Here is a 16707-nt window from a genome sequence, read left to right as displayed (position 1 = left end):
CTCTGCTCCCTGTGGCCGGGCCTCTTGAACTAGTTCCCTCATTGCCTTATCTTTTCTCTCATATTTTCCGTATTTTGCTTTTCGCTGCCCTCTCTGGGAGATTTCCTCATCTTTATTTTACCACCATTCTGTCGAATTTTTCATTTCCTTTTTTATAGTATTGTGTTGTTTCATGGGTACAGTTAGCTTCTATCCCTAAAGAGATTAGTGACAGACTTTTGTTGATTTTTAGTTTCTTATCCCTGCAGTCCCATTTCTTCCCGTTTGTCCCCCCCTCCCCCACCATCCTGTTGCTTTGGCCTGTTTTGCATGTTAGGAACTTTCCTTGGGTTTCTGGTGGGCCTTGGTGATCTGTTCGTGGCAAGAGGAAGTCCCGAGTGTGCAGGTAGTGCCTGTAGACAGGCCTTCGCTGAGGGTGGGGGTGGGGGGCACCTGTTAGGAGCGGCTGATTTCAGAATCTGTGGCTCTTGCCCTTGGGCTGGTCGTTTTCCTCCAAGGAGAGTCTTCTCACCTCCCACGGAAAGGCTAAGGGTCTGGGCGCCAGTGTTCTGGGAGCCTGTACGGGAAGAGACTGGGGCACCCCCCATTTTGGTGCAGAAGCCCTGCTCACCTGTGCCTGGTGCCCCCCATCCTGGGATCCTTTGGTTACTCTAACAAGAGGACACCCCAGACCTCTGGTGAGAGGAAGACGGTAGTGTAGGAGCAGCTTCTTTAAGCTAACATTCATTCATTCATTCATTCATTCATTGTTTTTCCCACATTCTGAGCTTTCGAGGGAAAGTGAGTAGATGAAATCACCTCCTCATCGCCTGCACAGTGGTCTTGAGTCTGCCCAGTCTCTCAGACCTTGAGAGTTCGTGTCATCCTTAAAAGTCCATTTACTGTGGTTTCACTGTGGTTTCAGGGCACCAAAGTAGTTGGATCTGTCAGACTAACTGGGAAAATAACAGCAGAGCAGGTAGCATTGCCGCCTTTGTGTCAGTCAGTATTCTAATGCTTTGTATCATTAATTCTTTTTTTTAAAGATTTTATTTATTTATATATCTTTAGAGGGGAAGGAGAGAGGGAGAGAAATATCAATGTATGGTTGCCTTTCGTGCATCCCCTGCTGGGAGTTGGCCTGCAAGGAACCGGCCTGCAACCCAGGCATGTGCCCTGACTGGGAATCGAACCACGATCCTCTGGTTCACAGGCCCGCGCTCAATCCACTGAGCTACACCAGCCAGGGCCACTACTTCTTTTCATTTAAAAGTTTGACTAACTGATATTTATCAGATCTCTGAAAAAGACTCCCTTGGCAGTCAAGATTTCCAGACGAACTGTTTGGTTTTGGCCTGTTTATCTCACCTGTGATAAAGTCACGCGGAGGGAGAGAGCCTCCGCCGGCGTAGGAGCCGCATCCTCTCTCGCCTGATGGTGATGCCCTGGCCCGGCTCCCTTGTGTCCCCACAGAGGACCGTGCTGCAGCTGCTGCGGGGCCGGAGCGACGTGGTGCGCCAGTACACGGCCCGGCTGGTCAACGCCATCGCATCCCTGGCAGAAGGTGAGCGGCTGGCTCTTCTTCAAAGAGAAGGGCTAGGTCTCTTTCATGCCTTTTTTCCTTAAAAAACCGGTGCCCCTCCCCAGGTTTCTTAGAGATGACATATGTTTCCTCCATTTATTCCTGTGTAATGCATGCAAGGTTTTTTCATGTGTGAAAATCGGATGTCATTGTGTGCTGTGGTTTATGTCAGAGAGAATTCTGGCTGTTTGAGGTTTTTTCTGTGAGCCTTCCGGTTTCATTTCGTCAGCTCTCTGGTTTTGTCACGTAGTACTTTTTGGGCTGCTTTCAAATATACACATATATTTTTTACATTTTTTATAATTTTCTGCCCCAGGTAAATTCAGGTTGGTGACACAGTTAAAGCTGATCCCAGCAAGCCTGGCACCATTTCCTCCAAAAGACTATAACCTCTTAGGTCAAGAGGACATAAAAGCCCTGGAGAGATAACATGCCACCATAACCAAGTTCAAGTGGTTTTTCAAAGGGTCACTGTCTTCCACAGTTCCGATTGGTTTGCACTCTTTTTAAATGGGATAAAGCGAGTTTCAAATTGTAACTATCCTGAAGATTTGTCCATTCACTTATCTGAACGTTCCTCCATCCACTTAGCCAACAGTTATCATAAGCCAGGGTATGTGCTAGGGACCAGTCATATAATACTGTGGACATTTATGTGTAGATTCAGTGTCTGTTTCAAAGCCACAAGCCCACACCAGGCCAGAGACAATTCAAGCCGCAGTGTAGGGCTCCAGGTCTGGTCCCAGCCCCTCCAGGCTGCGGGCCTGTCCAGAAGGAACAGGGGCTGTGGCCAGAGAGCACTGTAGGCGGCTGCCTGTCTCATAAAGAGGAACGGGCTCCTCCCCACGGTTCCCCGCCCCCTTCCTCCTCAGGGATTTGACGTGGGGTCCAAGGCTTCAGGTAGGTAAAGGGCAGTGCTCCCCATGACAACACAGGGATGAATTAGAACTCTGCTTTTCTATTATTAGGTGATTACTAAAGCCAACTTGGCAGAAGGAAGATGTTCTAATAAGTTTTCTCCGAACCTAAAATTATACAAACTCTACACAAGTTACATGCAGAGTTTTCACAGGAAGTGGGTTTGGGGCAATGGTTTTCACAGGAAATGGTTCATAGGAAAAAGTAAATCGCTAGGGGCGGGAAAGGTGTGTGGTTGGAGGGTGGAGGGACTGAACAAGAAGGGAAAAGAAGTCAAGAGCGCGGGGCAGGGAGGTAAAAGGGGGAGGAATGCTAATGGAAAAGCACAATTGAAAAAAAAGGAAGGTGGTTTTGGAGCACGACCTTAACACCAGATCCATTCTCTCCCTCTCTCACGGGCCATCTCTGGTCACCTGACTAGGTCGCCTCTACCTCGCCCAGGGCACCAAGGTGCTGCGGGCGCTGGAGGAAAGGCTAAAGGGGGAGGACCAGGACGCCGTCACCCGGGAGAACGTGCTCGGCGCCTTGCAGAAGTTCAGCCTCAGGTGCTGACACGCAGTAGGTCACGGTGGCTTCTGGGAAACCAAACTGGGATTTTTATCAGCCTCGATTTTGTGTTTCTTTCCTCCCAGTCAGAGGCAGGTGATGCTTTCCAGCTAACACCGAGGGCAGGTTGGTGACTCTCTGAGACAGAGCTAGAAAACTCGTCTCCACCCTGCCAAACTGTCCCCCTCCGGCTGTTGCGGAGGGAGAAAACGGTTTTAAAAGAGCCAGTGTCCAGTGCCATCACCTTATGAGCACGACTGTGTCTCAGCCATCCTCAAGGTCTAGAGCTGCACCCAAGAGGGAGGCCGACAGAGGCGCGGCTGAGCCCTGGTGCACAGCACCCATGGGTGTGGGGGCGGAGCTGCGGGAAGTGGGCGTGGCGCCTCCAGGGCCCTGAGCGCGAGTCCCAGCATCACACGCTCTGGTCTAGCTGGAGCCTGCTGTGACCTGGAACTGCCCCCTGCCCCCTGTGAGAAATGTACAACCAGACGCCCCTTCTCGAGCCAGGTCTGGTGTCCGCACAGAGCTTTCTTCTTTTATCAGCAGCTTTATCGAGGTGTGTTTCACATACTACCAGATTCACCCATCCCAAGTGTACAAGTCAGCGATTTTTAGTATGCACGGAATCGCACAACCATCACCCCAGTCCAACTTTAGAACATTCCTGTCCCCACAAAAGGAAACTTCATGCCTATTTACAGCCAGCCCTCCTTCTGACCCCTGGCCCCAGATGAACACTAGTCTACTTTCTGCAGGCTTTCCTGCACTGGATATTCGATACAAGTGGAATCAGATAATGTGTGTTCCTTTGTGGCTGGCTTCTTTCACTCGGCCTAATGACTGTGAGGGCCATCCCTGGTGTATAGCATGTCGGTACTTTGCTCCTTAGTACAGCCTAATGGCGTCCCTGTTCCATTATGAGGAGACCGCACTCTGCTTAGCCATTCGTCAGCTGGTGGACATCTGGGTGGCTTCCACTTTTTGGCTCCGATGCGTAACGCCGCTGTGAGCATTTGCACACGGACGGGTCTGTGTGTGGCCGTGTTGTCCTTCCTCCTGGGCAGACATCTGGGCGTGGAACGTGCTGGTGCTTCCAGCATCCAGAGTCCCTCGTGACCACCTCGCTTTCTCTTTGGCTTCATTAAAACTCTTAGTGCCTCGAGTCCTCAGCCCTTCCTGTCGGCCCGCTTCCGATCACACGTTCTTCCCGTTGAATGTGAGTGACCTGCCAGCCTGCCAAGTCACACAGTCCAAGTGTGAGTGTGTTTGGTGGGGGGAAGCAGCAGGTGTCGAGTTCCTGCGATTTGCCAGGTTCTTGCCAATGAAAATTTCTTTCTCTGACTCTCTGCATTGAAGAGAGCTCTGAATAATCTCCCGTGATTACTTCCTGGGTTCAGACACACATTTCTGTTTGCTTGTAAAGATAACAGCTTGATGCTGACTGTTTGGGAAAATTTTAGGAATTCAGTAGCTGTAGGGGAGTAATAGAGCTGAGACAAGGGGAAGAAGTACTTCTGCCCAGTAATGCAGATATTTACTGCCAGTTTTTTACTTTCCTCCGAACAATCATTGAAGCTCTCTGTTCTGGAATCGGGCTTGATGTTTGGCAGTTTTCCAGGGTCTCTACAAAGAGTGCAGGTCGGGGTTAGGCTTACCGCAAGAGTGCTCTCTTTGCTGTGTTCTAATAAATGCCACTGAGCGCGCCGGTGCGAAGAGCTGTCGTGTGGCGGTCGTGCCGTGACCTGTCCACCAGGAGGCGTGCAGAGGAGACGCGCGGAGCTACTTCCTTGGCTGTGTTTCGATTTTCAGAGAATTCCGGCGACTTCTCCTGGTGATACCAGGCTTAGTCTCACCAGTTCTGAAGGCTGGCGCGGTGACAAGCGCTACGCATGCCGGTGAGGCATTGGGCCTTGTGAGATGTGACACCCGGACTTGGGGTGGACAGCAGTTCTGTGCCAGTCGTGTTACTCAGGTCGTTCAATTGTCCCTACTCTGTGGAGATCTGAGTCAAAATGGCATCCAGCTGGGTTTTTGCTTTGCTTTTACGTTTTTCTCCCTTTTCACACAGCTCCAAGTGTCTAAACTCGATTATAATCCACTGGAGTTTAGTAAAATACTCTTTATCAATGAACTATTTCTGTGGCTCTGTTTCCTGGATTAAGTAGACCAAAAGCTGTCAATAAATACTTTAAATATTCAGAGTAGGAGGCTGCTTACTGCCTTATCTCTCCTTAAACTCTTAATAATATCCTGTGATTAGCCAGGCTCCTGCCAACAAAAATTTTCGGATTCTAACTGTGAATTGAGAAGAACTATGAATAATCCCCCAGGGTTATTACTTCCTCAGGTCGTATAAACACTTCATTTCTGATTGTTATAAAGATAACAGCTTGGTGCTGACTGTTTGGGAAAATTGTAGAAATTCAGTAGCTGCAGTTGAGTAACATCTGAGATGAAAGAGAAAGAATTCGTCGTTGTCCCAGTTGTCTGGGTCTGACAGTGAAGCACCCTCCACGTCAGTGCCTCACGCACTTGGTCCCCTCTGACGCGGTTTCTCGCCAGCTTTCGGTCACCCGAGCTCTCTCCTCCCAGGCGCTCGCTGCAGACAGCCATGATTCAGGACGGCCTCATCTTCTGGCTTATCGACATTCTGAAGGACCCTGATTGCCTGTCCGACTACACGCTGGAGTACTCGGTGGCGTTGCTCATGAACCTCTGCCTCCGGAGTGCAGGTCTCACAGCCCACCAACCCGCAGACCTGGCTCTGGTGTCGGGCGGGCGGGGGGAGGTCCTGACCCTCCAATCGGGGTGCCCCATGAGCCTGATGTGGTTCCCCTCATCTCTGCGATAGAAAACAGGAAACATGAAGCACGTAAACAGGAAGAGCGCTCTCCAACGGGGTATCAAGCTGTGAACCCCTGAAGCCCAGGGAAGAATGGCCTTCGACAGGCCATTGGAAAGAATGTTTCATAGATGTATAGAAACATACATGTACAATCACACACACATATATATAATGTGGCTGTAGCGCCTGCATTGAGAAGAAATTAAGTTCGTTTATGTTCTTCATCTTCATTGCATTTTTGAAAGATAGGCAGTTAAGAATTAGGATCCTTTTTTGTCTGAAGGCAGAGAAGTGTGTTCTCGAGATTGTACAGGATTAAGCTGGTGGCTGACCAGGGAGGTTAGACCATGCGCCCGCCCTGAATCACCCACCTCCCCCAGCCATGGGTGCTTCCAGGGACGTCAGCAGTCATTTATGTTCTTGATCAGCAAAGGCAGTGATGTCACCTTGTCTGCGGGTTCCATCCCATTTAGGGATCTGCTCCCTGTGGGGAACGAAGCTTCTTTAGAAGAGGTGCCCAGTCCAGCCTGTGGCTGGGCTGCCTGAGCGGCCCAGCGTTGGCAGGTCACCCAGATGAGAAGCTCAAGCCTGTTTGTTAGATGCCCCTCACCCTCGGGTGCTCTGTCACCTGAAGCACCTGTTGTTCCCTGAGTGAATGACTGTTTCAATCTTCTTTTTTTAAAACTAGCCTGAGCGCAGTCCTACCTTCAAAGTATCCATTAGATGATAATGGCTACTTTACTCAGGGTCGCCACCACGCTCACCCTGACTGTCGATGGCTCCAGCTGCTGATGGTTCCGCCACGCCACGATGGCCATGCTTGGGGGAGGAGCAGCGTGGCTCCGTGACAGGCCGTGCTCTCACTGGGGAGCAGCTCTGTGCTCGGCCTGAGTAAAGACAGCCCCACCTCCTGTGCACAGGAGGGTGCCGGCCTGGGCCAAGCCACTGCACCCCCAGTGCCCTTTCAAGGGATGCGAATAATCCCCACAGTGTCCCAAGGGAGGAAACTGGGGCCTAGGTTGGTTAGGTGACGCACCCAAGGCCACACAGCTCATAAGCACAGGCACCAAGATTTGTATTCCGTCCCCCTGACTTCAAGCTGTGCTTCTGAGTTTAGACGTGTCATGTTTTGTTTTATTTTCTTAAGGGAAGAACATGTGTGCCAAGGTGGCGGGCCTCGTGCTGAGAGTTCTTTCTGATCTGCTGGGCCACGAAAACCAAGAGGTACTCAGGGCTGCTCACCCTGGGCTTGGGGAGGGCTGGCCCTCGGTATTTACCGCCCTCTCCCTCCTCCATGCATTTGCATTAGCTACTTCCAAGCTTTCATAACTTCTGAATTCTAGAACTTGGAGGCTGGAAGCCTGTCCTCACTCCTGACTTAGAGCACGCTGCTGTCACTGGCCCACGCTAACACATTTTTCTCCCTGTTGCCTATCCCTGCTTCATTCCTCCCGCCGTGGACACTTCTCTCCTGTGTTTACATCTGTGGGCACGTGGGCAGCCTGCAAGTGGATTTACTGTTGCATGTGTATTTAATATGTATAAATAGTTTTGCACTCCAGAGCCCTGTTTTCTTACTTTTTTTCACTGCGTTTTATTTTATTATTTTTTAAAAGATTTTACTTACTTATTTTTACGGAGAGAGGAAGGGAGGGAAAAAGACGGAGAGAAACATCAGTGCGTGGTTGTCTCTTGCCCGCCCCCTGCTGGGGCCCAAACCCACAGTCCAGGCCTATACACTGACTGGGAATTGAACTAGCAACTCTCAGTTTGTAGGACGATATCCAACCCACTGAGCCATATCAGCCGGGGCTTCATTGAGTTTTGGGGATCTTTCTATGTTTTTTGTATGCGTCTCTGTGATGAGCAGCTCTCACCCCTGCAGAACAGCTACTGTTTGCAGCCCCCCCATTTTCCCTGTCCACTCCCCAGGGGCATGTACCTTGGTTGCCCCCAGCTCTGCTGCCACTCGGGTCCTCCGTGGACAGCTCTGCACTTGCTCCCAGAGAATCTCTGCCAGAGTGTCCCTGGCTGCTCAGGCACTCGTCACCGCTGGCTTGCCCCACCTGTCAGTAAGTCAGTCAGAGTCCTGGAAATTGTGCCCCAGGACGGCTTCCGCTGTCACCGGTGTCTGCCCCAACCCTGGTGTGGTTGGGGTTCGCTTTGCGAGGGAATGAAGACTTGGGCTCTGAACTCTTTGTTGTGGCTGTCACTGGGACATGCAAATGGAGATGACTGTCATTTGGAGACACTCGCTGTCCTCGTCGGCCAGGGTGTCTCAAGTGTGCTGTTTGATAATTGAGTTGTACAGTATTTGAGAACTTGCAAATGACTGTTTTCCTTCTCCCCTTAAAGATACAGCCGTACGTGAATGGCACCCTGTACAGCATCCTCTCCATTCCATCCATCCGTGAGGAAGCACGAGCAATGGTAAGAGATGAGCTCAAGATGTGTCTGTGTTAGCTTCTGTCAGTGCCACCGGTCAGGAGCTGTGGCGGCGAGGGCTTCCCGGACGGGGCCCCAGGAAGGGCCTTCAGATGGGATACGAACTCCCCAAAACTGCGTACCACATCCGTGTTTGCAGTTTCTGATGAGACTCTGTGGCTTCCACCTGGTTCTCAGGGGTCCCAGCTCCTTCGGTGATTGAGAACCACAGTGCCAGGCAGTTTCCAGGAGGGTTCTTTTTGGAAAGTTGTAGACTTCCTTGTTTTTCATTTAAACGACTCATTTAGATTTGAGGTTTGGGAAATGCTTATAGATTCCATAGCAGCAGAAGCTTAGCGGGAAAATGGTGAAATGGAGAAAACCACCACTCGGATTCACATCCAGGATTCCTGGGGGAGTGGTGGCCGCGGGAGAACTGGTGCAGTGAGGACACTCTCATCCTGCACGCGCTCTGACAGCAGCCCAGTGGAACGGCAGGGCTGGCGGCCATGGTCACACTGTCCACACTTGGTTTGTTGGCTGAGTGTTTCATGTGTTTACAGTAGTGTCAGAAGTGCGGCACACGCCGAGGGTGACTGGCGTCGCATTCAGAGACGACAGGCGTGTCTAGATCTTATCCCAAACCGCTGAGGTTTTGGCCTCTTTCCCTACCGCACGTGAAGCCAGGGTCACGGTGTGCATGTTCGATGCTGCGGTAAAAGGATTGAACGTATTTCCAGAGGCCAGATTCGGTTTGAGACCAACAAAACGCTCTTCTGCTCGTTGTTCTTTCTTAGAAGAATTGTGAAATCTTCTAACTGGTCATCTACATCACATCGTCGGTTACACCAGGGACAAACACTTCAGAAGCGTTCTATGTGGTCAGTCAACAATGAAAACTGCCGACTGCTTTTAAGTAAAAAAATCTGCTTTCTCAGTACAGAGCAGGGAAAATAGACTTGATTATGGTATTTGTGGACATTTAGGTGGAAGAGTGGAATTGTTAGCCAAGCAGAACACAAGGAACAAAACATGTGGGCTGCAGAGAAAGGAAGGGTGGAGGCCACAGGGACTCGAAAAGCATGCGAGGCAGCGAGGAGGAAAGGCCTGCGAGCAAAGGACGGAGCAGGCCGGCGGGGCCGGGACCAAGCGGGGAGAGGGGACTCGCAGTTGGAGGACCTTAGAGGACGGCTGTCGGCGATCACCCTGGGCAGGGAGAAGGAGGGCAGAGGAAAGGGAAGGAGCGTCGGAGACCAGAGGCCTGTGTGGCCATGCCCAGCGGTCCCCCTCGGCTACAGTTGGAGCCCCAGCAGGAGAGGAGAGACAGATAGTGGGGCTGGGCAAAGGCTGACCTGACAAGGTACCCAGGAATCCCCAAATGACTGGGAACTGAAGTGTTGGCACTCGTAGAGTTTTCTGTTGCTGTGTAACAAGTTATCCCAAAGTCCAAAGCTTAGTGGCTTAAACACTTTTTAATTACTACTCTGTTTCAGCGGGACAGAGTGCAAGAGTGGACTAGTAGGATGGTCCTGGCCAAGAGTCTCGCATTAGTTTTTAGGCAAGACTTCAGCCGGGACAGCCAAGGCTTGAGCAGGGCAGAATCCCTCTCGCAGCGTCTCTTTCTGCACGGCAGTGGGCTTCCCCGAGTGAGCCGTGCCAGAGAGACAGGAAGTGAGCCGGAAGTGAGACAGGAAGGAAGCCGAGGTATCCTTCGTAACCTAGTCCCAGAAGTGCTGTCCGTCACTTGTATTCTGTCATTTACACAGACCAACCCTGTACGGTGGCGGGGAGGCGGGGGGCGGCTGGGTGGGGGGCCTCCAAGCAGGAATTCCAGGAGGCGGGATCCTTGGGGCTGTCTTGGAGGTTGGCTGCCACCCATGTCCAAGTCACCTGGATCTAAGAAGTCATGAGGGGAATAAGGGGCTATTGATCTTTAGACATGTACTAAAAATATGTCCAAATTTTCACTTGTCTTTTCATTATGATGTTTTGGGTTATCTGGTAGCTTTAATTATAGTTGAAAATATGTTCTTATTTTCCTTTATAGTTTCTGACATAAGTTTCTAGACAGCCTCTAAATTATTTTTAATAAGGATTTTATCGATTTATTTTTAAAGAGAGGGGAAGTGATGAAGAAAGAGAGGGAAAGAAACATCCAAGTGTGGTTGCCTCTCATGCGCTCCCTCACTGGAGACCTGGCCCACAACCTAGGCATGTGCCCTGACTGGGAATTCACCGGCAATGCTTCGTTTGGTTCACAGGCCAGCACTCAATCCACTGAGCCACAGTGTGCCAGGGCCAGCTTCTAAGTTATTGAATTACTGACTTTAAGAAGAAAGCTTGGACCACTTAGATAAAAGCCCGAACAGCGGTGGTTGCCCTGTGACATTTTAACGGGCATTAAAATGTCGTGGGCTGGACGTTTTCCTCTGGCCATTGGTGCGGCAGAGATGGGCTCTGCCCTGGAGATGCCCCTTGTAACGTCTTTACTGTGTAGCAGTGAAAAGCTGGAGGCAATGTGAATGTCTGGTAACAGGAACTGCTAATGAAGTTATGGTTCTTTTGCTCAACATAGTAATAGCTATCGAGGATGATGATTAGGAAAAGCAGTATGGAAAACTTTTACTGTGTGGTGAGAGATAAAAGCGGACCATCGTGTTTTAAGATCTCTGTTTTTGCAACTGTGTAAGACATTTGTGTCCTTGTGGAAAATAACAAAGAATACCTGAAAATTATGTCAGTACTGAATGCCATTAGGTCAGTCTCACATAATGGGGGGAAAGGGGAGAAAGATAGGTGAGTGCCCTGAAGCCCATCCGAACTTTAAAAGACGGCCGGGGGCTGGGGCTGGGGGGCAGGTCCAATCTCTAGGCTGCCCACAGCCCACACCACAGCCCACACCACAGCCTCCTGCGCCCAGGGCTGCTGTGTGCCCAGGGCCAGGGTAGTTGTTGGCCATGAAGTTCCGCCCTCACAGGTAAACCCAGCCAACCTCCTGCCCTGGGCTGGAGCAGGCCGATGTCCTGTCAGGTGGGAACGCCCCCAGCATCTCTGGGAGAGCCATGGAGCTCAGTGAGAAGCCACCCAGCCCACGGACTCCTTAGGCTCCTCTGGGGACGCACCTCGGCGGCTTGTACCATGACCCGAGGGCCCCCAGCTCACACCTGTGAAGCCAGAACTCTGCCTCTGCTGCCCCCAAAGGGCTGGATGCCCGTGCCGTCCACCTGTCACATCACCCACTCCCAAATCAGTCTCACATGCTACATTGGATTGGCAGAACCTAAGGCGTGTGCCTGGGGAATTTTTAATTAGGAAATCTTCCCCCAAATGATCCCCCTAATTGCAGAGAAGAGATTTGTGATTCCACCCCACCCCCACTCCTAAGTGACAGCTGAGCTGGTGCTGTATAAAAGAGAACAAGTGAAAATAAAAAGATCTTTCAATATATGAACAAGTGATCATGTACAAAAGTAACCCCTGGGAGGAAAAAAATAGAGGGGAGCCTGAACACAGTATATGTCTCACTCTGCTGGTGAGGGCGGTAAAGACATTGACATTGACTGATCCGTGGTGACCTTGACCTTTGGCCTTTTCGGGTTTATCACACTGTTTCACTAGATATATTCCTCTTCCTCTGGCTCTTACCTTGAGTGGAGATGGGAATTAAGGAAATCAGTTTAGGAGGTCGAGACTGAGGCCAGCTGTTGCCTGTTTGAGAGGACTTAGGAAGGTGTGAAGCATGAGCCAAGACCAGTCATTCATATGGAAAAGCCACTGTTAACAGCTTGGATGGCCCCTAAGTTGGCTGAGACAGAATCTCAGGGGATCTGCAAGGCAGGGCAAACAGTGTTAGCCAGGCTGATGAAGCCTTAGGTATGGCACCTGCCTCTGTGGATCTGTGAAGAGATGGTTCACAAAAGGGACTATGGCCTCCGTCTGCCTGTCTGTCTGGGAGAGCACTGTCCCCCAGCATTTGCCTGGATGCCAAACACGTCGGGTTCTCCCTATGTGCCACTGGTGCCTTGCAAGCTGCTACTCCAGTGCTGGAGCTCAGAGAGAGTGAGTCTGAGTGAGTCTGAGTAAATCTGTGTGCGGAGTCTTTAAGAGGAACTGCTCGGGCCTCCAGGAGTTTGTTCCACTGACTTAATCCCGCTGGTTTCTGCAGCCAGAAGTTATGGGGACTTATCTTCTTGGCACTGGAACCCTGGGCTGGGGGACCTGTGTGTGTCTGGGACTCCCCTTCCTGAGATTCCCCCCCACAAAATTTGTATTCACCACACGTGGATGTGGGCCCATTCTGCACCTCTACCCCTCCTACCAGCCTGGATGGATGTGGTTTCTTTAATTCTGTAGTTGTCAGACTTCATTCAACTCGATTTCTGACAGTTCTGAATGATGGTTGTTGTAGAGTTTAGCTGTAATTTTGATGTGGTATTGTGCGGAGGCAAGCCGTGTTTACCTATGCTGCCAACTCGACTGGAAACCTGAGCAGAGGAATGTTTACTGTGCATATATAAGAAGGTGTTTGGGGAGATTAGCTGAAACTATCCCATAAGTAGTCCTCCCATCCCCAAAACAGAAGTGTGAACCGTTCCTCTCTCCAATGCTTTAGGGTATGGAAGACATCCTTCGCTGCTTCAGCAAAGAAGGCAATGCCGAAATGACCCGCCAGATTGAGTTCATCATCAAGCAGCTCAATTCAGGTTCGTTTAATGCAAGAATCTAGTATCTAAATTCTGAGTCTTTCACCTATGCCAGGAAGACACGCGGGCTGTCTTAGAGGGCTTGTGATATCTTGGAGTTTATTCAAGAGCCCAGGTGCACGTGGAAACAAATGTTCAGCCAGGTAATATAGGCTGCATTGTCCTCAAATCAGCAATCACTTAGCACAGTGTAGGCTTATAGTAAAAAATACTTCAAAATCAATTACAGAGACCCTTCCGTAAATGTAAGTTCTCTATTTGTCGGTCCGCCCCTCCTGATCCTTCCCCCACCTCTGGAGAGTGGCTTCTGGAGTTCTCAGGTGGATCATGAAGACAGATGCCAATCTTTCTAGCACAACTGTGGAAAATGTCTTCCCCTTTCCACAGTCATTCATTCACTCCAGAAAAATTTATGTCGCCACTGACAACGTGAGAGGGTGAGATTGCTCTATCCACCTTCCTCTGTTACCATGACAACCCACATCCTATAATAAGCAGGATAGGCCTGTGAGGGAAGGCCTAGAGGGGACCAGGGTTGGGGGAAACTCAGCTCTTTCTGTGGAGTCCTAACACCTTCATCCTGACTCGCACGCCTGCCAGAGGCACCTGGTGCTGCCAGGGTCCAGGGGCCAAACATGCCACTTACATCTTTCTGCGTGTCCTTCCTCAACACCCAACCGTCCAAGCCACTGAGAGTCCAAGTGCACAAATCCTGTTCAGCACATGAACAAGGTAAAAAGAAAACGAGTCTCTTGATCTCTACTCTGATCCCAAGTCAGCAACTTGACCGAGGCCAAGCAAAAAGGCGATGCCAGGCACTGTTTCCCGGAAGAAGCCTGTAGCTGGCTCTCCCAGCTCGCGGTTCACAGCCTGTGCACACGGGCAGCCCCCCACCCCAATTAAATCAGAACCCTTGGGGGGGGCCCAGGTGTGAAAGGTGTTCAAAGCTTCCAGACAATTCTAGTGTACAGCCTGGGCGGCAACCCCTGCCTCAGACGGATGCAGAAATCAGGAGGCAGCTTGAGGCCCCAACAGGGCCTCCTGACCAACAGGGGGCAGCTAGGACAGAGCTGGGAGGGGAGCAGGTTCAAGAGCTCTGCTCCCTTCAGACTGGGGCTCATTTCCATCTGAACCTCCTTCCTGTGGTTTTTGTGGAGCGAGTAGAATTCATCCCTAATTCAGGCAGGCATGGAATAGAGAGCTTTACTTTCTGCAACAACTTCGATTCTGACCTTGCGCCCCCATTCCGCTGGGTGGACATATTTAGAGAATAAAGTGAAAGAAGCCTTACCCTCAGCCCTGGCTGAGGTCACGCCCTAACCTTCCCTGGGGAGGCAAACCCCAGCTGGGGAAGGTGGGGAAATGCTGGGGAAAGTCATTCCCTGTCTTCTCCATAGTTACCAGCTCTGCTGAGACCTCCCTCCCACGCCAGGGTCCTCTGCAGCCACAGGGTCGCATTTGGGTTGGGACTCTTCCCTGAAGACTGGCTCTGTTTCGTTTATGGAGACTCACTACCCCCACTTCCTGGTCAGTCTTCCCACCTCCTGGCTAAAAAACATCTCTTTCTCTTACGTAAAAAACCGGGCCCTCCCTTGGACCTGACGCCCAGGAATGCGAGGAGGGAGGGTCAGTTTACGTTTCTGTGGGGGGTGTGCTCTGGCAACGGCTGTCCGGGCAGAGCGAAAGCTGTGTGTGCTTGTGTATTCAGGCGAGGCTGGGGAAATACCTGTGTAACTCAGAAAGTCCTGTTGAAATAAAGACTCTCGGAAGTGTTTCTTTTCTATCTCAAGCACCTAGGTTGTTCTCTACCCACAGGACAATGGCAGAACCCAGAGGTAGTTACTCAGGAGTCCGCTGCTTTGAAACAAAATTAGAAAGCCATTGACCCATTGGACGGACGAGCCGACACACTCACACAAATACCATTGCAAGGGCGGCGGCGGCATCACGCCAGAAGGAACCTGCCAGCCCCGGTTGGAACCTGGAGAGTTACCACCCAGCCCAGGCTGCACCCTCAGGGGCACCTTAGCAGCAGAGCAGGAACCAGTGGTAGTTTCCCGTTTAGGATCTGAGACGTGGCATTGCCCCCACCTGCATTTAGGGTCCTGACTCTCTTGTTTTATTTTAGTGTGTTTTTCCAGTCGAGTGTCAAGGTCTTCGAGTACAGAAGTCCCAGTATATTTTAGGAACCTAACCCACAGGTGGGGAAGGACCTCCCTGGTGAAGCCTAGGGGATAACTGCAGCCCTCAGTCAGGGGACCAGCAGTCACTGGCCGGTCACTGAAGAGAGGACGGGAAGACCTGACAGGTCCCTGGGCAGGAGCAAGGCTGAACGGGCCTCACTGCTGGGCCCTCAGGAAGGAAGGAGATGGCGACTCCAGTGCCACGCCTTGCTGGTTTTGGGGGTGAGGGCACCTCGTGGGGGCCACACGTCCTGCAAGCCCAGAGAGGGGAGCCGAGGTTTGTAAGGGACTTCAGTTCACAGGCCTGGATTGTTGCATCCCCCACCCATGAGAACAAATGGCAGAGGCTTTCAGGGTTTCAAAGATGTTACCTTATTGGCCAAGTTTAACCTGCGCAGGGGCGAACTCTCTAAGTGTCCCGAGACACGGTGCCCGCAGGGGCTGCAAACGAGAGTCACGCCCAGCGCTCTCAGCTAAGTCCTTATATAGAGGCAAGCAAGCAAGCGTTGCACAGAAGCAGATGTGGCGGTTAGCTATTGGCTCACAGAGCCCGCATGCGCAGGAACAGGGTCGGGTCTGACTCAACTGAAAGGAAAATTTTGAAACTAAACAGATGGCAATCAACTTACAGGATGTTTGCTAGGGATGCAGGCTCCTTGGGGCTGAGACTGTTTTTCTTGTTCCCAACATTCCCCCATTTTCTTTGGGGGTATGTCAAACCCTTGACTTTTCTTCATTTGGGATGATCAGGGGTCCTAGGACAGGGGCTAGGAAGGAGAGAAGAGTGTCCTGCCACTAGGAGGATGCTCCTGTCCTGGCCCTGGGCCATAGTCTGTCTTTAACAAAATAGCAACACTCTTCTCCTAGGAATATACAGGTCCCCCCTGTTCTTCAATTCAGAGCATTAATGAGGTTTTTTCCTCATTATTTTTCTCCTCCTGTGATTAACTATTAGGAGGGGTTCTGAGGTTCCTTTCTCCTTCTGGAATCATATAAAGGACGATGGACAAAGGTCTCATCTTCTTATAACTACTTCAGGCTGGACATGGTCGTCGTCCTACCTACCCTTGGGTCAGGGGTACCCTGAAAGAGGAGGAGGTGGGTGCAGCACAGAGGGAGTCCTTCCTGCAAGGGGAAGGACCTTACAGGGTCCTGGTCAGTTGGCTGTCACCAGGAAGTCGCAGGCTTGGTGTCCAAAGGCTGGCATTACTGGACCGTTGGCCTTCTGGTCAGGTCATATTCTGGAGGTGACAGATTAAGCAGGTCGTAGGCATACGGCCTATGTAAACAGAAGAACACACAGGTTAATTCACACAATAATTCCCAAACCAGTTGCTATGCCTGTGAGACTGTCTTTTGGGATGACATTCCATTGCAAGGTCCTTCCTGAAATGACATTTAACAGTGGCAATTTGACGGGTCCTTTGCACCTGTAAATTGTACATCTTTGGTGACATCACAAACCAGGTTTCAACTCTTAAATGAAAATAAGACAGTTTTAAGACAGTTAGCTGTGCCGTTCTGATA

At 50.9% G+C, this 16707-nt stretch overlaps 1 protein-coding gene across 2 annotated transcripts in view; it reads left to right on the top strand.

Annotated features, from left to right (window-relative positions):
* The window catches only part of ARMC9 (armadillo repeat containing 9), a 106859-nt gene that overhangs the window by 35467 nt on the left and 54685 nt on the right, over positions 1 to 16707 (top strand). For both annotated transcript variants that reach the window (XM_037063547.1, XM_037063546.1), the window contains exons 13-18: positions 1453 to 1543; positions 2901 to 3024; positions 5618 to 5757; positions 7018 to 7094; positions 8226 to 8300; positions 12907 to 12997. In XM_037063547.1, coding sequence (XP_036919442.1) covers positions 1453 to 1543; positions 2901 to 3024; positions 5618 to 5757; positions 7018 to 7094; positions 8226 to 8300; positions 12907 to 12997 — 598 coding nt within the window. The remainder of the gene's footprint in view (positions 1 to 1452; positions 1544 to 2900; positions 3025 to 5617; positions 5758 to 7017; positions 7095 to 8225; positions 8301 to 12906; positions 12998 to 16707) is intronic.

The sequence above is a fragment of the Sturnira hondurensis genome, unplaced genomic scaffold (assembly GCF_014824575.4).
Source record: "Sturnira hondurensis isolate 20B ecotype Veracruz unplaced genomic scaffold, ASM1482457v3 Scaffold0014615, whole genome shotgun sequence".
Classification (NCBI taxonomy): domain Eukaryota; kingdom Metazoa; phylum Chordata; class Mammalia; order Chiroptera; family Phyllostomidae; genus Sturnira; species Sturnira hondurensis.
The sequence above is the reverse complement of the archived record's forward strand: the minus strand, read 5'-3'. Positions and strand labels throughout refer to the sequence as shown.